At 45.7% G+C, this 22,129-nt stretch overlaps 1 protein-coding gene across 2 annotated transcripts in view; it reads right to left on the bottom strand.

Moving 5' to 3' along the window:
* The window catches only part of CFAP47 (cilia and flagella associated protein 47), a 1,062,207-nt gene that overhangs the window by 908,864 nt on the left and 131,214 nt on the right, over window positions 1-22,129 (bottom strand). For both annotated transcript variants that reach the window (XM_033947561.1, XM_033947559.1), the window contains exons 11-12: window positions 17,198-17,350; window positions 8,083-8,272 (exon numbers count right to left, since the gene is read on the bottom strand). In XM_033947561.1, the coding sequence (XP_033803452.1) occupies window positions 8,083-8,272; window positions 17,198-17,350 (343 nt within the window). The remainder of the gene's footprint in view (window positions 1-8,082; window positions 8,273-17,197; window positions 17,351-22,129) is intronic.

Genomic DNA, 22,129 nt, shown 5'->3' with positions numbered 1-22,129 from the left:
ATCATCATCCCATTCGTTAATTCTATCTCTGAAACTATTCCTAAAGCTTCAGAAGCCATAAACGTGATGGAGCACTGGATGACAACCTTTAGGCTCAAACTTAATTCAGAAAAGACAACTTTCTTTGTTTCTTCGCCACATCCGCTTGATACCAAATCACCACTATGTATCAATAATCTTAATTACCCTATCCAACCTACCATAAAGATACTAGGTGTAACTTTGGATCAGTGCCTAACCATGAGAGACCAGGTGGACTCCTTGATCAGAAAGAGATTTTTCACTCTCTGGAAACTCAGATCCATTAAAGCTTATTTCGATAAAGCGGCATTCAGAACCCTAGTCCAATCCCTCGTACTGAGTCTACTTGACTACTGTAACATCGCCTATTTAGCAATTTCCCAAAAGAACATGCAGCGTTTACAATTGATGCAAAATGCAGCGGTCAAACTGATCTTTGGGCTGAGGAAGTTTGACCACGTGACACCCTACTACCGGCAGCTGCATTGGCTGCCAATGGAGGCGCGCGTAAAGTTTAAATTTGCCTGCTTCTGCTTCAAAGCACTACACGGACTTGCTCCTAAATATATAACTGACCTTTTCGTCTTCTCAGCCAACAGACACAAGAGAAGCTCACATTCCAACTTCGTTTCCCCCCCCAGTGAGAGGTTGTAAACTGAATAAACACCATGAACATCTTCTCTCGCACCAAGCAGCATCATGGGGTAAAGACCTAGAACAATTGCTTTCGCCCACTACTTATGGGGAATTTAGGAAACGTCTGAAAACACACCTGTTCCTAAAGTATCTAGACAACTAATCCTCTCTTCTCTCTCCCCTCTATAGCGATTAATTTGTTCTATTGATCACTCTCTCCTCAAAAATGGATTTCCTGTCCTATTAACCCTCTTTCTTCCTCCCCTCTTAAAGTCAATCAATTTGTACCTTTGCTTAATCTTTGTAAACCGCATAGAGCTTCACGGTATTGCGGTATATAAGCTGTTATTATTATTATTATTATTTAAGTTACCTTCATTGGTTCCAGTCCCACCTCCCTTCTGTTTTCTTGAGTATCGCAGTGCACTAGTGGAGCGAAGGAATTCTGTAGAGGTAATATTAGTGAAGGTAGATGTTTCTGTGTTACATGTCGCAGTCTTCCTTAGCTTACTGTGACCCATTTATTTCTGGGCTATTTTATTCTTTGAGGTAGAGGTGGTAAGTTGGTATGATTTTGTGGAGTGATGGAAGCTGCTTTAATTGTATTCAATTCCTGTTTAAGTTTGCAGAGCTCCTCCTTAATACTAGCAAGTTGAAGACAGATGGGGCAAGCCTTAAGCCTCCAAATAATGTGTCTTGGAATTAAAGCACCACAGTGACTGCACAGAATAAAGGTCATCTTGATTGGTTGTGAAGTGACCTGATTTGAGTAGTCCTGATTATTTGGGTCTCTATATATGAGCAGTGATCCCTGGGGTGGGTGGGACTATAAGTCTTACCCTTATTCCTATGAAGGGAAAGAGGAAATAAGATTTAACAAAGGAAAGAGAAGGGTGGGTTTTTTTTTTGGTTTTTTTAAGTAAGAAACAGGGAGGAGGAGAACAGAAATTAAGCAGATATAATTCTGAAAAACAGTGAAAAGAGCAGAATATGAAAGGCTTCTTTTTAGGCCAGACAAGAGTGTCCCATTTGGTCTAATGAGCAGACAACTTCTGTGTAGCTGTGTCCATGGAGGGACCAAAAAGCTCATCCCCAAGACACGGAGCATTTGCTAGCCTATCTTGATGGTTGACATCAAGTTCTAAAACACGAAGCCAGGCCAGACGTCTCATGGCTAAGGATAAAGCTGCAGCACAGGAGGTAAGTTCAAATGTATCATATATTTCCTCAGCTGAAACAAATCAGAAATATGATGTTGAAAAGCAGGAAGCTTGCGTTCTGGGATGTATTTCTGGAAAAGTGAAATCTGTTTAATCAGGTGCTTGAGGTAAAAGGGAAAATGGAAATTATAGTTGCCAGAGCGGTTGGCCAACATGGTATTTTAATAAAGGCGTTTGCCAAATCGATCCATGGCTTTGTCCTCTCTGCCCGGGGAAACAGATGCGTAAACATTAGCCCCTGTAGACTTTTTCAAGGTGGACTCCACTAGTAGGGACTCATGAGGGAGTTGAGGTTTGTCAAAACCAGAAATAGGAACCACTCAGTACAGAGAGTCTAATTTGTGAGGAGCCATAGGAATGGAAAATGGCGTTTCCAGATTTATATAGAAAGTTTCCCGTAAAATGTCATGAAGAAGAAGCTTGAGTAATTCCTTTGGCGGTTAATCATAATCCAAAGCCTCCAGGAACTGTTTAGAATGTTTAGAGTCAGTTTCAAGTGGATTGGACAGAGTTTCAGACATCTGACAAAGAAACCTGGAAAAAGATGACTTTTCAGAAAAAACAGGGGGCTCCTGAGAGGAATGTTGAGTTGAACGCTCATCAGGAGAACCTTCATCCTCAGAGAAAAGAGGATCCTATTCAGTCTCCCCACAAGTCTGAATCTTGAATAGAATATGGACAGTGTCGAAGGCTCAATATGCTTCAGCTTTTGCAACGCCTTCCGGAACCACACCAGTCACCTCTTGAGATGTTTGTGTCGAGGATGACTGGCGCCGGGGAACTGGAGGAATTGACTCCCGTGTCAAATTTCTCTGCACCAGTGGAGCATCAGAGGAAGGTGCAGTCGGTGAGAGACTGAGAGAGTCGGTGTCGACATGGGCATAAGTTGGGTCGGCACCAGCATCTGAAAATGCTCACCCAGTTCCTCCCTAAGCAAGTTATCAATTTTCTGCTTAAGGGAGAGCATCGGCACCTTTGGCTGTTTTGCTGGTACCTTTGGTGCGGTTCTACGCTCCGGCGATGAGGAGGCCAATGACGAGGCACTCACCGATATCGAAGCAGAGCGCTTTCTGGGCTTTTTCAAGGTCGGCAGGACTTGGCTCACTGCTACTTTGACCTGAGGCCCAGATGGAGTGGGGAAAGGTTTCTTAGCCAGCTTACCTGCAGAAGGTTGCAACACCGGAGTTGTTTCTGCCGGTGCTGATGTCGAATCATGCGGTGTCGATTTGGACGGCACCATCGAAGATGGTATCGATGTCGAATCTCCTTCCATCGTGACACCGAAGAGAAATTATGGTTGGATCAGGCGGTTATTCAATGTTCTTTTTTGGAGAGAAGAACAGCGGGAACAAGTCTCCGGACAGTGCTCAGGCCCCATTTACTGGAGACACCAGCGACGCGGGTCAGTTACTGAGATGGGCCGAGCAAAGCGACCACACTTTTTAAACCCGTCTGCGGGCAGAACATCGATGGAAAAATAGCCCCAGCAAGATCAAAATCGGAGGCCAAGGTGGTTGAACAGGCCTCGCCGGGCCGAACCAGCAAGAGGGAAAAAATGAAAATTTTTATGTTTTTTTTATAAAACAATCTAACTAGAAAACAAGACAATAATAAAGAAATGACTGAAAGTCAAAAATCCACGAGAGCAGGAAGGCAGCGAAATTGAAAAATTTCAACAGCCATTGAAAAATGTGGCTTCTTAGCTCTGTGGAAACTAAGAGACCGCTCGCCTAGGTCGGGCGAGAACTAACTAAACTAAACTAAACCTTAAGTTTATATACCGCATCCTCTCCACAATTATAGAGCTCAGCACGGTTTACAAGAGCTTAATATAAGGAGGGAACAGCATAATGGGGTTGGAGGTTGAGTATAGGGGGGAAGAGAGCATTACATTTTTGATAATAGCCTAGTTTTCAGGTGCTTTCGGAATAGTTGGAAGGTGCTCTGTGTCCGTAGTGGGGCAGTGAGGTTATTCCAAAGCCCTGTAATTCTGAAGAAGAGAGATTTCCCTAATTTTCCCACATAGAGGATACCTTTTAGCGAGGGGAAGGATAGTTTAAGTTTTTGGGTGGTGCGGGCTATCGCGAACTTTCCAAAGACTTAAAGTGGCAATGCACTTTTAAAGTGGTCTGTACCAGGGCTCCGTCGGTGACGTCACCCGAATATGCTGCCTGCTTGTCCTGGGATAAAGCTTTAATTGCTACTATGTCTTCTTTTAAAATATCTGGTTCTTCTTCAGCTTCCAGTTCAATTTCCCCAATGTTATCCTCATTGCTTTGTTTGTATAAATTTTCTGTATATTCTTTCCATCTCTTTTTAATGCTTTCTGGATCATTCAATATCATTCCACTGGTGTCTTTAAGCATCCCCAGTTGTAATTATGATGTCACTTCCAGGTGCCGCACATAGGAAGTGATGTCAGAGGGACAGCCAACGCGGTTGAGAGGAGCACGTTGAAGTTGTTACTTGTGTGGTGAACTAGAGGTATGGGGGAAGGGAAGGCAGAGGGGGGCGAAGAAAGAGTGAGGTATGGAGACGAGGGCGGGGGAAGGGCGCCACCGCTTTGGGCGCCTCTCACCTTCGCTAAGCTGCTGAATGGGTTCCCTTCTTCACTGCAAGGTCCTGAGAAGGAGATTCTTTTGAGGAAATGGACATGTCCTAAGCAATTTATTTTCGCCACATCTAATGCAACGTGTCGCAAACTTTTTCTGCCACACACTAAACTCGGAGCCGCATCTGCAGGGCCTCTGAACATGCATGGACATCAACCGGTGACACGTCACATGCTTGTGTGTGATGTCATCACATCGATGGCCGCATATACTCAGACGCCCTCCAGATGTGGCCCTGAGCTCAGGGGCCTTCCAAAACCCAAACAAACTGCTGGTGTTTGGAAATCCCTCCATTATCGTGGGGAGGGGGGGCAGAGAGAAGGAGAGACACTGGTGCCTGTGCCAGCTATGACAGGCTCCCGCTTCACCACAACACACCCAAAATCTCGCCACGGCACAGTATTGTGCTGCAGCGCACAGTTTGCAATTCACTGGTTTAATGCATGTACAGTGTTCCCCCGGTTGTTCGCGGTTGGCAGTTCGCGGTCCCGGTCATTTGTGGTATTTTCGGACCACGAACCGCCAACATGGAGAGGGCAGCGGGAGCGGCAGGAGAGAGCAGCCGGAGCACCACGAGTGCAGGAAATCACTCACAGTACGCACCGACCGCCTCTTCCTGCACCAAGTCGGGCCTTATCCAATCAGGAGCTGCTTTGACACGCAGCTGGACGTTTGGCCGAAGGGTTTAAAAGCCAGGAGTTGATTTTTTTGTCTTTTTGTTCTGCAGAGCAGAGCTTTATCTGCTGGGACTCTGAGAATAAACTGCCCTGGCTTATTACTTTGTGGTGGAAAAGAGAACATAATAAAGACTGGCTTGAATCCTGCCAAGCTTCTACAACCCTGGAGAAGCTTATTTTTCTTTTGAGACTTTGAGGACTAAAGTTTTGGTGACTAGGAACTGAGTTGTATTAAGTGCCTTTTGGCTTAAAGTTTTTTTTCTTCCTTTTCTTTTCTATTGACTAATGTGCTATTAAGTCACCAAAGGATTATACATTTTGCAGAGGCATTTTTGCCTCTTGTACTTTATAAAGATACTCAAGTGCTTATGTGTCCTTATAAAATAGGCTTAAAGTTAGCCAACCTACCTTCTTTATGCACCTATAGAGATGTTGGTCTCTGTCTCTTTCTTTAAATTCCTCCAGATGTATTTATACTCCTCTACCAGCAGGTGGAGACTGAGAATACACTTTTTTGTGTGTGCTTTTTTATTGAATTACTGTATTGTTCTTTTCTCATTCTTCCCTTTCTTTATTCCTGGTATGTATAATTATAATTGTTTGTTCATTCCTTTTCATAGGTACTATAGTTAAATTGTGAACCCATTGGTACAGAGAGGGAATTTACTTAAAGTACCCTAAACTTTTGATCATTGTATAAATCATATTTTATTTGTTTTTGTAAACCACTTTGAAGCCAGTATGGTGATTTAGAGGTATATAAACACAGCATTAAATTAAATTAATTCTCTCAACAGTACAAGTGGGCTGTGCAGTTCCTCTTAGAATCAGTCTGACGAATAGCCAACAGGAACTTAAAACTAATGTATTGCGGGTCTTTTTGTCTTTGTAAAACACAACTGGTGGAAAAGGATCGGAACAGGCAACCAAAACTGTCCCATAGTTTCCTGCCAAAGAAGAAAAGCCTACCGAAAAAGGTTCTCCTGAAGTCGAAAACACTGAAGAGGCCTGAAAGAAAATAAACCAACAGCCGCAAAAATGGAATCCCTAGAAATCCCCAACACGATGACAAGGGAATCCCCAGTGACTGCGGTGGTAAGGGAACCCTGGGCCTTCCACTGGCAGTAGTCGCAACGGCTGAGGAAACCCCAGAGCCTTTGGTGGTTGGGGAATCCTGGGCCTCCCAACCACCTACAGCCGACTCTTCCTTCGCAGCCACTGGGGAATCCCTCTTGCTGGATCGTAAAACTGACCCCGATTAGGGTTCCCCTTTGTGCAGCTGCAAGCAAAAATAACTAACGCCAGCCACATTGAGACCTCGGCGGGAGCACACTGTGCACTTCTTAGGCTGAGAAGTGCTCATTGTGAATCACAAGGGAGGCTCAATTCAGACTCCGGTTAGCTCTGCCTCAGTTGGGGTTTGTTTGTTTTTTGTAAACCTTAATGCTTAACAGAGCAGACCCCACTGGCTCTCCAAGCTGTAGTCTGTACCCTTAGGCAAGACATACAGCTGAGGCACCTCTAACTAAAAATTGGGGAGGTGAGGGAATGGGGGGAGGGACTCGACTGCCCGAGAGTGACACCCCTGAAGTTTAACAGGACCCCTGTGGGCCTAAGCTTAATCTGAGCAATAAAAGACCAGAAAAGGCCACTGTCTATCCTCTCCAACAGTCCCTAAGGCAAAATAGAACAGAACTGCATAGGCTTAGCACCTCCACCTACTGGAGTCTAAGAACAGTCTGATTCTAAGAGGGACTGCACAACCCACTTGTACTGCTGTTAGTATTCAGTTTGTTCTCAGTCTCCACCTGCTGGTAGAGGAGCATAAACCCATCTGTCTGTACTAGGCTAGAGAGATGTTAAAGAACAATTCATGAGGATCCAGTGCATTCATCCTTCTCTTGCATCCCAGGCATTTCTTTGATGATTCAGGCATCTTGAAGTGATGAGTAGAAAAGTTGTAATGGAGAGCTGTAGAAAATCCTACCGATGGGAACGGGCAGAGACTAAAGACTGGGGATTAGGGGGAAGCAGGAGGTAATGGGTAGTGCTCAGGCATGCCCGGTGGGGCCCGGGCACTGCATGTGCTCAGAGAGGAAAAAAAATATATCTCTGAGCTATTGGAGAGCTTATCTGCAAATGGGAGCTGATGGGACATCACCCATATGTGGCTGACTCATCCTGCTTGTCCTAGGAGAAGCTAAAGAACAGCCTTTATAAAATTTCTTCCATAGTGACAATAAAAAGGACCATGAGAAGAGTATGGCCACCATATTGTTTCCAAGGTCATCTGGCTGAACAGCCTCAAAAGGGAAGCAGAAAAGGGAAGATGGCTATAAGTAATGTGAAATGATTAGCGACATCCTGCAGAGAATATTGATCACAGGCAAAACAAAGAAAACTGCAGACACACGTACAATGATGCAGGCTAAATTTAGTATATCAAATAAGTGTGGTTAAAAATATCTTAAAACAAACCAAAGGACCTGACGTGGTCTGTGTTTCGGAAAATACGCCTTCATCAGGGGTCCCAGGTTGAAAAGGGATCAAATTAAACCAGGAAGCAGCTCACCGACAAACTGATCTCCATTGTTTTACAGGCTATAGTTTCACTACGGTTTCAACCTGGGACCCCTGATGAAGGCGTATTTTCCGAAACACGGACCACGTCAGGTCCTTTGGTTTGTTTTAAGATATTTTTAACCACACTTATTTGATATACTAAATTTAGCCGCCATCATTGTACGTGTCTGCAGTTTTCCTTGTTTTACCTTTGTATCCTTCACTGCAGACTTTGTTGGTTCTTCCCTGTCTTGGTTTGCTGAGAATATTGATCACAACATACTAGTTAGCTAATTTTCTGTTTATAGGAAAATAAAACTTAGTTGTTCAAGCCCTTAACATCTAATAACATACTTCTCTTGTTAAAGATTTCAGCTCCTCAGAGGCCAGCTCCCCAGTAGTTAGCAAGCATCCTTTCGAAATGGGGGTAATTTGGGGTTTCTGTTGCACTGTGCTTAACTCTTTAACAAAGAGCTTTGGTGGCTCGAGTCCACATGCAGGCTTTATGCCAATGTCCACAGGATTGTTAAGCTCTTTAAACTCCCTGTGAATGAGAAAATAAAGGAACATGCTAGCAAAAATACCAAGCAAAATGAAAACCTAGCTGAAAAATAACCCCAAAAAGTTGACCATAAAGAACAGCGCATTTAACAATCTACAAATTCTAAAAGTAACTGAAATTTACAAGGTTTCGATCCTGTGCAATGCACAGTATTTCTAATCTAATCTTCATTTTATATACCGAATCTACTCCCTAAGGAGCTCGACTCGGTTTACAGTTCGTAAAAAATTAAACATAAAGTAAAAACTGTGGGATAAAAACAGAAATTGGTTAGATTAGATGGATGGAAAAAGTTAGAAAAACGTATGTTGAATTGCTTAAAATTACTATATGACAGCTAAAATCAAATTTACTATTGTGAAAACAACCAGGTTTTTAAACTTTTTCGAAATCAAAATCATTGATCTACCAGTCTTAGAAAATCTGGAAATCCATTCCAAATTCTCATCAATTTAAAAGTGAAAGATTGACTAAGCTTCCCAGTGCATTGAATACCTTTCAGAGAAGGAAATGCTAATTTGTGAATTGTTGTAATTCTTGAATAGCAGGATCTAAAGGACCCCACTAAGGGGAATCAAAGAGTCAAATATTCCATAAAGGAGTTTGAAAACCACACATACAACTGAAAATGTAATCCTAAAAAGTATTTAAGGGATACTTCTATAAGGAGCTACCTACAATAGGTGCAAAGTATGTAAATGCACGAAAGCTTGTAAATGGTAATATTCTACACTTCTCCCTCAATATTCGCAGGGGTTAGGGGCAGAGCCGGTCCACGAATATTAAAAAAACGCAAATAATATTTGGGCCGGTTCTGACCCACCCCCCACCTTCCCCTGGAATCCCAGACCTTAGCTTAAGCCCTCTGAGAATCCCCGGAACTGTACCTGGTGGTTAAGCGGGCTTTCGGAGCAGGAGCAATCTTCCTATGCTCCTGTCCCGTACAGATCACTCATAGGAAATGGCTGCCGTGAGCTCCCGTTGTAGTCTCAAGACACGGGGCAGGAGCATAGAAAGATTGCTCCTGCCCTGAAAGCCTGCTAGACCACCAGGTAAGGTTCCAGGGAGTCTCAGAGGGCTTAAAAGTAGCCCCCAAAATTTAAAATGATTAAAAAAAAATTGTGAATAACCGAATCCGCAGATACTGAAACCGCGGATTCGGAGGGAGAAGTGTAATCATTTACGAACATGAATGACTACTTAAAGGACCTCTTATACAATACAGACTAGCAGAAAAGTATGCATTATGAATATCCATAGTTACCCTCTCAATATCTAAGCTGTGAGAGTGAGAGACTTGATATTGGGATGGAACAGATAGGGTTATCAGACGTCCGGGGAAACCCAGACATATCCTCTTTTTTGAGGACTGTCTGGGTGCCCGGATGTTGGGGGGGGTGGTTAATGGGGGAGTCTGTCCAAGTTTAGCTGGCTCTCCCAACTTCCCGACCTACCTCCTCCCTGGGCCCGGCCGCTTTAACTGAATCTTCGGGCAGCAGCAGCAACAAGGTAAGCCTGCCCTGGAAGCCGCCTCTTTGCAGCGATTTCCTGTTCTCACATAGACAGGACTTGCAGAGAGGCAGCTTTCGGCACCAGCCGGTGGTAGCATGCTTTCCTTGTTGCTGCTGCCGGCTGCCTAAAGATTCAATTATAGTGGCTAGGCCTGGAGAGGAGGTAGGTGGGGGAGTTGGGAGCTAGAGAAGTCATGAAACGAAGCAGCATTGGAGGTTGGAGGGGAGAGAAGAAACATCATGAAGAGGGAGGGCTGGAAAAACAGCATGGGGGGATGAAGAAACAGCATGGCGGACCAGAGAAGCATTACAGAAGGCATCCAAAGAATCCAAGACTGCTGCTGGAAGTCTTGGCCACTATTTTCGTCACTGAAAGAGCATGGAAATCGCTTCTGTCCCAGTGTGCTGCTAGACCATGAGGGAAACAAGGTAGGCCTGGGGTCTTTCCTCTGGGGTGCGAGAGGTGGTGTCTGTTCAGGGAAGGAGGGGGAATGCTGCCTTTTCTTGTTAGGGGGGTTTGATAGTATTTTTTAAGGAGAAATTAGGTTCTTACCTGCTCATTTTCTTTCTATTAGTCCTTCCAGACCAGCACAGAACGGATGGGTTTACACTCCTCTGCCAGCAGGTGGAGAATGAGAACACATTGACTTTTGGCAGTAGTACAAGTGGGCTGTGCAGCCCCATCTACAATCAGTCTGACGAATAGCCAAGCAGGAACTAACTAAAAGCTAAAGAACCGTGAACTATAAACATACCAACTTCACTCTCATATGGAGAAAACAAAGTAGTTGTCTGGATTGGACAGGGAGACACTGTTGGATGCTGATTAGAACAAGAACCTTCAAGGTGGCCCCACAGTTCGCCAGCTAAGCCAGATGAACCAAACATCGCTGCTCTTACTATACTTCCCAAAAACCCAAGCCAAAATGATACTACAGGAAAAAAAAGTACTCTTCGCAAAAAACACCAAACAAAATGACAGTGCAGGGTCTGTGCCAGTTTGGAAGGACTAAAAGAAAGAAAATTAGCAAGTAAGAACTTAATTTCTCCTTCTTTATTGTCCCTCCAGACTGGCACAGAACGGAAGGGGTGTACCAAAGCAATACCCATCATGGGTAGGACCCCTGAAGGGCTGCCACAAGAACACTCTCACCAAATATCACGTCCCAACACGCCTGAATGTCCACATGGTAGTGGCGAACAAAAAAATAGAGAGAAGATCAAACCGCAGCTTTATAGATATCCACCAGCGGCACAAGAGAAGACACAGCCCAAGAAACTGCCTGACCCCGAGTAGAATGAGCTTTAAGAAAATCCGGAACTAGTTTCTTCTGAAAAAGTTACGCCAAAGTGATAGCCTCCTTGATCCAGTACGCAATCGTATCTTTAGAAGCATCATCCCCTTTATAAGGACCTACGAGAAGGACAAAAAGACAACCCAACTGATGAAACTCCTGAATCTGCTGTACGTAAGTGAGAAGGACCCTACAGACATCCAATTTGCGCAATTGCTTCTGCTCCATAGAGCCCTTCCAACTAGAGAGTTGCACGGGGACAGAAATCCCACCCGTCCCCACCCGTCCCCGCCAAAGTCCCACCCGTCCCCACCCGTCCCCGTGAGGAATCCCACCCGTCCCCACCCGTCCCCGTGAGGATTCCCTCCGTCCCCACCCGTCCCCGCGAGGAATCCCCTCCGTCCCCACCCGTCCCCGCGAGGAATCCCCTCCGTCCCCGCCCGTCCCTATAAACTTCAGAAATAGTTATTTCATTTAATTATGCTACTGAATTAAAGGCTCTGGTAGAAACCCATTTACAAATAAGCAAAAAGACTTTATTAATTTGAAAATATTAATTGGGAAGAATACATACTTTGCAAATGGGTTTCTACCAGAGCCTCTAATGTTTATAAATTTTTATCAACACAACTAATATACTACTTTATCCTGAAGCAAAATAAAAAAAAAGAAATATAATTCTTTTCCTACCTTTGTTGCCTGGTTTCTGCTTTCCTCATGTTCTCATTCAATTCCTTCCATCCACTGTCTCTCTTCCTTCTGCATCTTCCATTTGCTCTGTTACTGTGCCTCTCCCTTTCTTCCCCCTTCCAAATTGGTCTGGCACCCATCTTCTTCTCTCCGCTCCCCCCATAGTCTGGCATCTGTCTTCTTCCCTGCCAGCGTCTTCTCCCTACTCTCTCTTCCCCATTTCCTTTCAGTGTCCTTCTCCCCCCATCTTCCCCATGTCCTGTCAGCGTCCTTCTCCCCCCTCTGTCTTCCCCATGGCCTTTCAGCGTCCTTCTCCACTCCCCCCCGTCTTCCCCATGTCCTTTCAGCGTCCTTATCCACCCCTTTGTCTTCCCCATGTGCTTTCAGCATCCTTCTCCCCCCTCTGTCTTCCACAAGTGCTTTCAGAGTCCTCCCCCCCTTCCCATGGCCTTTCAGCATCCTTCTCCACCCCTTTGTATTCCCCATGTGCTTTCAGCGTCCTTCTCCCTCCTCTGTCTTCCCCATGGCCTTTCAGCGTCCTTCTCCCCACTCCTTCTCTACCGCCCCGGGTGCAGCACAGCCGGCCAGGTCCCCTTACTTTTGTGGCACTTCCCCGACTGACTGACAACAGCCCCGGTCCGACAAACCTCCCTGCCCTTAACTGCGAATCTAAATTACCTTATTACAGCTGCTGTAAGAAGATAATTTAGATTCGCGGCTACAGGGCAGGGAGGATTGTCGGACCGGGGCTGTTGTCGGTCGGTCGGGGAAGTGCCACAAAAGTAAGGGGACCTGGCCGGCTGTGCTGTAACCGGGGCGGGGTGTGGCGGGGCGGACTGCCCCCTCCCTTGGTAGCCACTCGAACCGCGAGGCTACTCTCCTCCTTACCTGCACTGCCTGCAGCACAGAGCCAAACGGAAGTCTTCCCGACGTCAGCGTTGACATCGGAAGGAGGGAGGGCTTTGTTTAAGCCCTCCCTCCTCTCCGACGTCAGCGCTGACGTCGGGAAGACTTCCGTTCGGCTCTGTGCTGCAAGCAGAGAAGGTAGGGAGAAGAGCCGTGCGACTGAGTACATCCAGCCCCGCAGGAACCCCGCGACCCTCGGAGGCGTCCCCACGGGATCCCCGCGACCCTAGGGAGCGTCCCCACGGGATTCCCGCGACCCTAGGGGCGTCCCCACGGGATCCCCGTGACCCAAAGGGGGAACCCGCGGGATGCCCGCGGGTCCCGCGGGATTCCCGTCGTCCCCGTTCCCGTGCAGCTCTCTACTTCCAACTACCCAAGATCAGAAGGGCAAAGGACTGGTTGACATGAAAAGGAGAAACGACCTTCGGCAGAAAGGAGGGAACTGGCCACAGCATGACCCGCTCCCTAGAGAACTCCAGGAAGGGAGGGGACTACATGAAAAGGCCTGCAGTTCGAAAATGCATCTCGTGGAAATAATGACAAACAGGAAAAAAACCCTTAAGAGTAAGGTCCTTCAATGCACAGGAGCTGAGAGATTCAAAGCACAGAACGAGCACAGAACCAGACTGAGGTCCCAAGCAGGAACCAAAGGATGAACTGGAGGCTGGAGCAACTTCACCACTCTCAAGAAATGAATCATTGTACGGGGGATTGGGACTCTGGCCCTTTGGATCAATGGTATCTTGCGGCTCTCCTCCTGGGTCCCCGGAATGATCACACTGAGGGAGCACTGGGAGGCAGATCTGGGAAAGAGCATTACCGACCCGCAGTTTCTGGACTGTTTCTGGACCCTCTACCTTTTCTCTAAATCCGCAGACTACCAGGAACTGCAGTATAAACTTTTGCATCGCGCCCACATCACTCGGTTTAGGGGGGCACAGCTTGGTTTGTGGGATAGTGATCTCTGTCTCAAGTGCAAATGTAAGCCTGGCACATATATCCACTTCTTGAGTGCACTGAGCATACCCTTTGGCAAGGCCTCCTTGAATCTGTCCTCCATCGGTCTGTGGAGTGGGATTATGGCACCCTCCTGCTGGGCTTCCAGGGTTCTCTGTGAGAACAGGGTTTCTCCCTTCCCCAATGCAGATTTATGTATAATTCCCTTCTGGTGGCTAAAAAATTGATTCTGACCAACTGGGTTTCTGAGGACTCCCCCCCACACCCCCACCCCCACTGTCCAGTAAGCTGAGAGAGATGGCTCAATTTGAGATTCGTTCCTATGATAATTCCTACCGACCGGACATGAGGCACTATGTGACTTTATGGGGGGGGGGGGGCTTGCTGGATCTCCTCACATGATTGCTCTCTGCCTGCAGCGTTACCTTAGCTTTCCTGGTGTGCCCGTTTGGGGCGTTGTTACTTCCTTACCTGTACTCCAAAGGGGGTGGGGGACTCCTGGGAGGGGTTTGTTTGCGTAGGTGTTTGGGCTGGATGTTGTATGCATGAGGTATTACTGTTGTGTGGATTGGGGTGTCTGGACCACTGCTGGTTTGATTATGGGTTGTTGGGTTTTAATAATAACCACTATGGCTGTTGGTCTATGCTGGTCCTGAATGGTAGGGATTTGGATTAGTTTGTTGTTTGTATTTCTGCTGGACGTCCCCTTGATGGACTCGCCATTTGGGAACGTTTGGCTCTGCTAGTTACTACTTTATTACTTTTGTTATTCCTGTATTGTTCTTTTGATGCCTATGATTGATTCTGTGTCTGGACCATTTGCCATTGTTAATAAAAATATATTTTTAAAAAAAAGAAATGAATCACATTTGGAGAAGAGGCCAAATGCCGACCATGCAACATAAGAAGTTGCCTCCACTGGGTCAGACCAGAGGTCCATCTCGCCCAGCGGTCCGCTCCCGCGGCGGCCCATCAGGTCCGCGACCTGCAAAGTGGTCTCTGACCATTCCTATAACCTACCTCAAGTTCTAGCTGTACCCCTCTATCCCCTTATCCTCCAGGAACCTATCCAAACCCTTCTTGAACCCCTGTACAGAGTTCTGGCCTATCACATCCTCCGGAAGCGCGTTCCATGTGTCCACCACCCTCTGGGTAAAAAAGAACTTCCTAGCATTTGTTCTAAACCTGCCCTCTTTCAATTTCTCCGAGTGACCCCTAGTGCTTGTGGCTCCCCACAGTTTGAAGAATCTGTCCTTATTTACTTTCTCTATGCCCTTAAGGATTTTGAAGGTCTCTATCATGTCCCCTCTAATAGAGACCTTCAAAATCCTTAAGGGCATAGAGAAAGTAAATAAGGACAGATTCTTCAAACTGTGGGGAGCCACAAGCACTAGGGGTCACTCGGAGAAATTGAAAGGGGGCAGGTTTAGAACAAATGCTAGGAAGTTCTTTTTTACCCAGAGGGTGGTGGACACATGGAACGCACTTCCGGAGGATGTGATAGGCCAGAACTCTGTACAGGGGTTCAAGAAGGGTTTGGATAGGTTCCTGGAGGATAAGGGGATAGAGGGGTACAGCTAGAACAGATCACGAAAAGAAGACAAGGCCGCAATCTGAACCCTTAGAGAGGACCAGGCAAGGCCCCGCTCCAGGCCATCCTGCAAAAAACTCCATGATGTGAGGCAAAGACGCACGAAGGTGAACTATGTCATGAGTGGAACACTACTCTTCAAAAAGACGCCAAATGCACACATAAGCCTGAGAGATGGAAAGTCTCCGAGAACCCAAGAGGGTGGAGATCACCTTATCCAAATATTCTTTCTTACTTAGGCATTCCCTTTTATGAGCCAAGCCATAAGACAAAAGGGACCCGGATCGAACATGGGAATGGGACCCTGAGTCAGAAGGTCAGATGACAGGGGCAGAGGAAGAGGATCTGCCACGAGAAGATGAACCAATTCTGCGTACAACGGGTGCCTGGGCCAGTCTGGAGCCACCAGGATCACACGGCCAGTGTGCCGAGCAATGCAAAAAAGAACTCTGCCCACCAGTGGCCATAGAGGAAAGACATACAGCTAAAACAAAATCAGAGGCAAAAAAAAAGTACTCACTGCAGGAGCAGAAGAAGCACCAAGGAGTTGTTCCTGTCTTTCTAAATCAGGAGGGAGATCACCTGAGGCCACATACAAAAAGACGGAGCTTCCCGCCAAAACCGAAGAAAAGCCCGCCAAAAAAATCTCCCCCGAGGCCTGTAGTGGCAAAGAGGCCTGAATGGACCCAGCCGCTAAAGCAGAACTTCAGGCAGCAGCAGCTGTAGCAGTAAGGGAATCCCCAGCACTACTGGCGGTAAGAGAAATCTTATTTCCCTGACTGGCGGCGGCTGGGGAAATCCCTGTGTGCGCAGTAGGGGAAGCCCAGGCTTCCCCACTGCCTACAGCTGATGAACAGTGCATACGTGAAGGAGAATTCTGCTCGCCGGCACTCAAAGCCAACGAGGATTCCCCCTAGCAGCAGCCGGAGCACTTCGTGCGCACGCCGGCCACATCCACCGCTCATCAAGAATACAATGAGCACTTTTTCAGTCTCTTTAAAGTGCTCATTGTAAAACGCTAGAGAGGAAAAAGTAAGTTCTGGTTAGCAATAAAAAACAATTAAGCTCAATTAAATGCTTCTTCTCAGACCGGCATTGTCTTAGGATTTTTTTTTGTAAGTAAAAACTTTAATTAACGAAGGAGCAGACCCCACAGGCTCTCAAAGCACTGCCTCTTTGACTGAACTGTGGCCAGGCATACAACTGAGGCACCTCTAATTAAAATTCTAATGATCAGACATCTTTAACACCTTAGTATTAGATAAGATATAGGGGGTGGGATTATGAAAGGTAATAATTGATAACTATTTGTTATTAATGTATGGGTAGGTGGGATGGGACTCTTTTATATCTATATATTTGGGGGAATATAAGTAAGATTGTCAAGTGATTAGTTAAAATTTTTCTGATTGTTTATTATACACTTGTTGTAATATTTGAAAATGAATAAAGATTAAAAAAAATAAAATAAAATTTGGGGAGGTGGAGGAAAATGGGGAGAAGGACTCGGATGCCCGAGTGTGGCACCCCCTGAGGTCGAAAAGGTCCCCCAAGCTCTATCTGGCCAACAAAAACAGATCCAACAGGCCCTAACTATCCAGAGGAAAGACTGCACAGGCTTACCACCTCCACCAGTTGGAGACTGAGAACAGACTGATCATAGATGGGACTATAAAGCCCACTTGTACTACTGCCAAAAGTCAATGTGTTTTTAGTCTCCACCTGCTGGCAAAGGAGTGTAAACCCATCCATCTGGAGGGAAGATAAAGAACAATTATTATTAAAAACAAAACAAAAAAATAGGGTCCAATCATCCGGATTTTTGATTATCCAGACTGCTCTCTGCCCAAGGTTAGTCCGGATAATCGGCATTCTACTGTACAATAAATAATAATACTAAAACCAAGAACATGACCTGTAAGCTTACACACCCATTTCCTCACTCAGTTCTTTTTACCTGTCTTCTTGTTCTTTTATCCGTCGCTCTCTTAAGCTTACAATGTATTTTGCATAAAGCTCCTTGTGAACTTCGCGTTTTGCCTGTTCTTCATCTGTAAAGGCAAAATCAGGATCCACATAGGTGTATCTCTCAACCTTTGTAAAAATGGTCCTATAATGTGAAAAGAGCATCAGTTAAAATTGGCAATCACACGCAAGAATTGTAATGCTTGGCTTCCATATCTACTCATTATCAAGTTTCAAGTTTATTAAAAAAATTTTATACCACTTAATCAAATTTCTAGGCGGTGTACAATGCAAAAAATTCCATAAAAACAAAATTAAAATTAGAAGTACAGTCAAACCTCGGTTTGCGAGTAACCCGGTTTGCGAGTGGTTGAAGCTACAGCCTCAGCACTCTGGGGTTGTGGGTTCAAACCCCGCGCTGCTCCTTGTGACCCTGGGCAAGTCACTTAATCCTCCATAGCCCCAGGTACGTTAGATAGATTGTGAGCCCACCGGGACAGAGAGGGAAAAATGCTTGAGTACCTGATTGTAAAAACCGCTTAGATAACCTTGATAGGCAGTATATAAAATCCTAATAAAACTTAACTTTTTGTCATGATTAGATGCCATTTTTCTATTAATTATACACCATTTAGTATTGGGGGGGAGGGTTTCAAGTATATGATCTTATAATGAATAATGGGCTTTGAGGGAAGGTGGGGAGAGGGTTACATTTCTACTTATAGATTATAATGATAAGATGTTCAAGTGCTCAAATTAATTGTGTTTATTATGAATTTTTGTACACTTGATGAAAGTTTAAAAATGAATAAAGAATTTTTTAAAAAAAACTTAACTTGACTCGATTTGCGAGCACCCACTCCCCGATAACCGGCATCGCTTCCCCCCCCCCCCGCAAACCTCCCCCCCACCCAAACAATTTCAAACTTACCCCCCGTCTGGCACCGGCACGCAGCCCACAGGACGTGCTGGTGCCGCTTGAAGAAGTTCCTGCCTCTTGCTGGGCCATGAGCATGCATCTGCGCATGCTCAAGGCCTTCTAGTTCTCCCTCTCGCCAAGAACTGCGCTGATGCTCAAGGCCCAGCAAGAGGCCTGTGGGCTGCGTGCCGGTGCCAGACGGGGGGTAAGTTTGAAGTTGTTCGCACGGGGAGGGAGCGATGCCAGTTATCGGGGGGTGGAGCAGCGCCGCTGGCCTCAGGGGGGGTGGGAACGTATCAAGCGAGTTTCCCTTAGTCTCTATGGTGAAACTCGCTTTGATATACGAGTATTTTGGTTTACGAGCATGCTTCTGGAACGAATTATGCTCGTAAACCAAGGTTGCACTGTACTTAAACAAGACCAGGGTAGGTTAATAAAACACTTAACAAAACATATGAACTTACTTCACACAAATGGGAAAAAACGGCTAGAATTACAATCTTTAAGGAAAAGAGCACAGTAAAAGGGAAAAACAATAGGTGAGGGTAAAAAGCTATAAATCTTTGTTTTGGTCCTTAAAAGAACAGTTATTGTCCAAAAGCATCCTGGAACAAGAATGTTTTTAATTTTGCTTTAAATTGATTTAATACAGATTCAATGCGTAAATGATTAGGCAGTGAATTCCAAAGAGAAGGTGCAGTGACAGCGAAATTGTTGGATCTCAGCATGTTGATCGATTTTAGTGATGGTATGACAAGGAGATTCTGTGACATTGAACGAAGCGATTTAGAAGGACTGTAAGGAATTAAGAGTCTATCAATGAACTCTGGTTGATTGTTTGAAACTGTTGTAAAAGTTAAAAGTAAGATTTTGTAACTAATTCTATGTTCAACGGGGAGCCCGTGTGCGTTGAACAAAAGAGGTGAAATTTGATAATAATAATAATGATTTTACAGTGGTGCCTCGCATAACGGACGCCTCGCACAGCGAACGCTGCGCACAACGAACTTCAGGTCTTGCTTCCCACAACGAACTTCGTTTCACACAACGAAGTCGCCCGAGCTGCATCGCTTAACTGCCCTCTCTCTGCCTGGCTCCCTGTGCAGTGGCGCTACATATTTTAAACCCCCCTGCCGCCGCTGCTGCATATTTTTAAGCCTCTGCCGCCACCGCATATTTTTAAACCTCCCCCCGCCGCCACATATTTTTTTTAAAAAGCCACCACTGCTGCAATTTTAATCTCACCCGCTCACTCGAACTGGTGGTCTAGCAAATTTCCCAGCCAGAAGCGCAGACAGAGATCAAGAGCAAGCCTTCTGTGCTACTGCCTGGGCTGATCTCTGAATGGCTGCAGTCAGCTCTCGCGGGACTCACAAGAACTAACTGCAGCCATTCGGAGATCGGCATGGGCCCACACAGGCGTGCAGAGGAATTGCTCCTGATCTCTGCGCTTCTGGCCTGTACGCCACTGGCTGGGAAAGATGGGAGGAATTAAAAAAGGTACTGGGGAGTATGTGGGGGGTGATTATAATACACAGCAAGGATCAACAAAACCCCTGTCTCCCCTCCCCTTCACATATATCCCCTCTATATCATGCTAACAGCTCTAACAAGATAAATTTATCTTTTTTTATGTCATCTTAGCATATTTTATGCTACAGAACGAATTATTTTTTTTAACATGTATTGTTATGGGAAAACGTGTTTCACATAACGAACTTTTCGCATAACAAACTTGCTCCTGGAACGAATTAAGTTCGTTGTGTGAGGCACCACTGTATTCTTATATACCGCCAAAACCATGAAAGTTCGAGGCGGTTTACAACAAGAGGTGCCGGACAGTCAGCGAAGTGGTCACAATACAAAGTCATCGAATACAAGCTTACAGAATGGAAGAAGTGAAAAACTATACGATTCTTAGGTTACAAATCGATTAAACAAATTCGTTTTTACTGCACTATCTGAAGGCGTCTTATTTCCTTTTTAGTAATGCCCTTATAAAGGGCATTGCAATAATCTATGCAAGAAATTACCAGAAAGTGGATCAATATATTCAAGGAAGCTGGTTTTAGTAGTCTTGAAAGAGAACGTGTCTTTCTAAGACGATGAAAGCATTTCTGGTCAACAGTACTAAGATGATAGTGGTAGGAAAATTTACCATATTTTCACCCATATACCGCGCACCCGTGTAAAACGCGCACACGGTTATAGCGTGTGGGGAACAGAAATTTATGTAAAAAAATTTTACTATAGCGCACACACGCGTATACCGCGCATGCCGCCCCGACTCTCCTCTCGCCGCCCCGACTCTCTGTTCGCCGCCCCGACTCTCCTTTCGCCCGCCCCGACTCTCCTTTCCGAAGGAAAGGATGCACTCCCACCCGAAGGACCGCTCGCACCCCCACAGCCTCCCCCCCCCCGCATGGAGAAGCTACCTACCGTTGTTTCCAGATGCCAGTGAGCCCAGCTGCTTCCTCTGCCAGCGGTCCCGCCCCTTCTCTGAGCCCTGCGCTACGCTGCTTCCTCTTCCGGCGGTCCCGCCCTTTCTCTGACGTCAGAGAAAGGGCGGGACTGCCGGAAGAGGAAGCAGCGCAGCGCAGGGCTCAGAGAAGGGGCAGGACCGCCGGCAGAGGAAGCAGCTGGGCTCACTGGCATCCGGAAACAACGGTAGGCAGCTTCTCCATGCGGGAGGGGGAGGGGGGGAGGCTGTGGGGGTGCGAGCGTTCCTTCGGGTGGGGGTGCGAGCGGTCCTTCGGGGTGATGAATCAGACATCGGGGGGGGGAACTATGTAAAAAAAAATTTGTACAACGCGCTCACGCGTATAATGCGCATGGTTATGCACGGTTTGTAAAATTGTGTATAACGCGCGCGTTATATGCGTGAAAATACGGTACTGTCAAAGGTGACTCCTAACAGCTTTAAAGTGGGTACAACTGTAATTGGGAGAGATTCAAATTTCAAGGGGACCTGAAGAGTTATTCCATCTTTAAAGGAAAAGATCATTAGCTTTGATTTATTGATGTTGAGGGACAGCCTATTTGAATCTAACCATGATTTGATTTTTTCTAGTTTCTGATTAATGGAAAGATAATGAGAAATCTATAGCAAGAAAGGCCAGAAGCACCAGGAGCACAATTTAAGCTTGGTAAAAGTGCTCATAGCGAAATCCGCTAAAGAGGAAAAACAAAAGTGCCGGTTAGTAATAAAAACTAATTGAAGTTAATTAGACACTTCCTTTCATCCAGACAGGTTTGCTGGTGCATCAGGCCGCCCGGTGGTATAAATTAATATCTGATCTCTTAAATAAAAACCCCCCAAATAGTCTTAGAGGCATTTGGAGTATTGAAATAAAGCAGTATATTTCTGCATCTCGATGGCCACGTATTTGGACTTGGAGAATGAAATGTACAGCATCAGCATCTATGAGACAACCATGGTTTTTTCTGTTACATTGATCTTTTTGGACCCCGGTTAGGTTGCATAAGTTGCCATCTGGACATAGGGACACTGGATCATCTGTTATTCTATTGTCCTTTGATACTTAACTTTTGGAGGTTAATATGGGGTAAAATTAACAACATAATAGAATCATCAATTACACTGATGCGGTCATATGTGGAACATTATTACCGGTACATGTTAAGCCCCCCATAGATCGATATAAATGCCGCCTTTTCCTTATAATGACTGGGATAGCCATGCAGATGATAACCTGAAACCTAAAGAATTATGATGAGAGGTTAGAAAAGCAAAAAGGGAACACGAGGAGGGGCTGGCCAGGGAGGCGAAAAACTTCAAGGCATTCTTCAGTTACGTAAAGGGGAAGCAACCAGCGAGAGAGGAGGTGGGGCCATTGGATGATGGGGATAGGAAAGGAGTGATTAAGGAGGACAAAGAGGTAGCTGAGAGGTTGAACACGTTCTTCTCGTCGGTCTTCACGTGCGAAGACATATCCAATATACCGGACTCAGAGGAGCTCATGAGTGGGGAACAGGCCGAAAAAT

This window comes from Geotrypetes seraphini, chromosome 6 (assembly GCF_902459505.1).
Source record: "Geotrypetes seraphini chromosome 6, aGeoSer1.1, whole genome shotgun sequence".
Classification (NCBI taxonomy): domain Eukaryota; kingdom Metazoa; phylum Chordata; class Amphibia; order Gymnophiona; family Dermophiidae; genus Geotrypetes; species Geotrypetes seraphini.
Note: the sequence above shows the minus strand (reverse complement) of the source record. Positions and strands in the feature narration are given on the sequence as shown.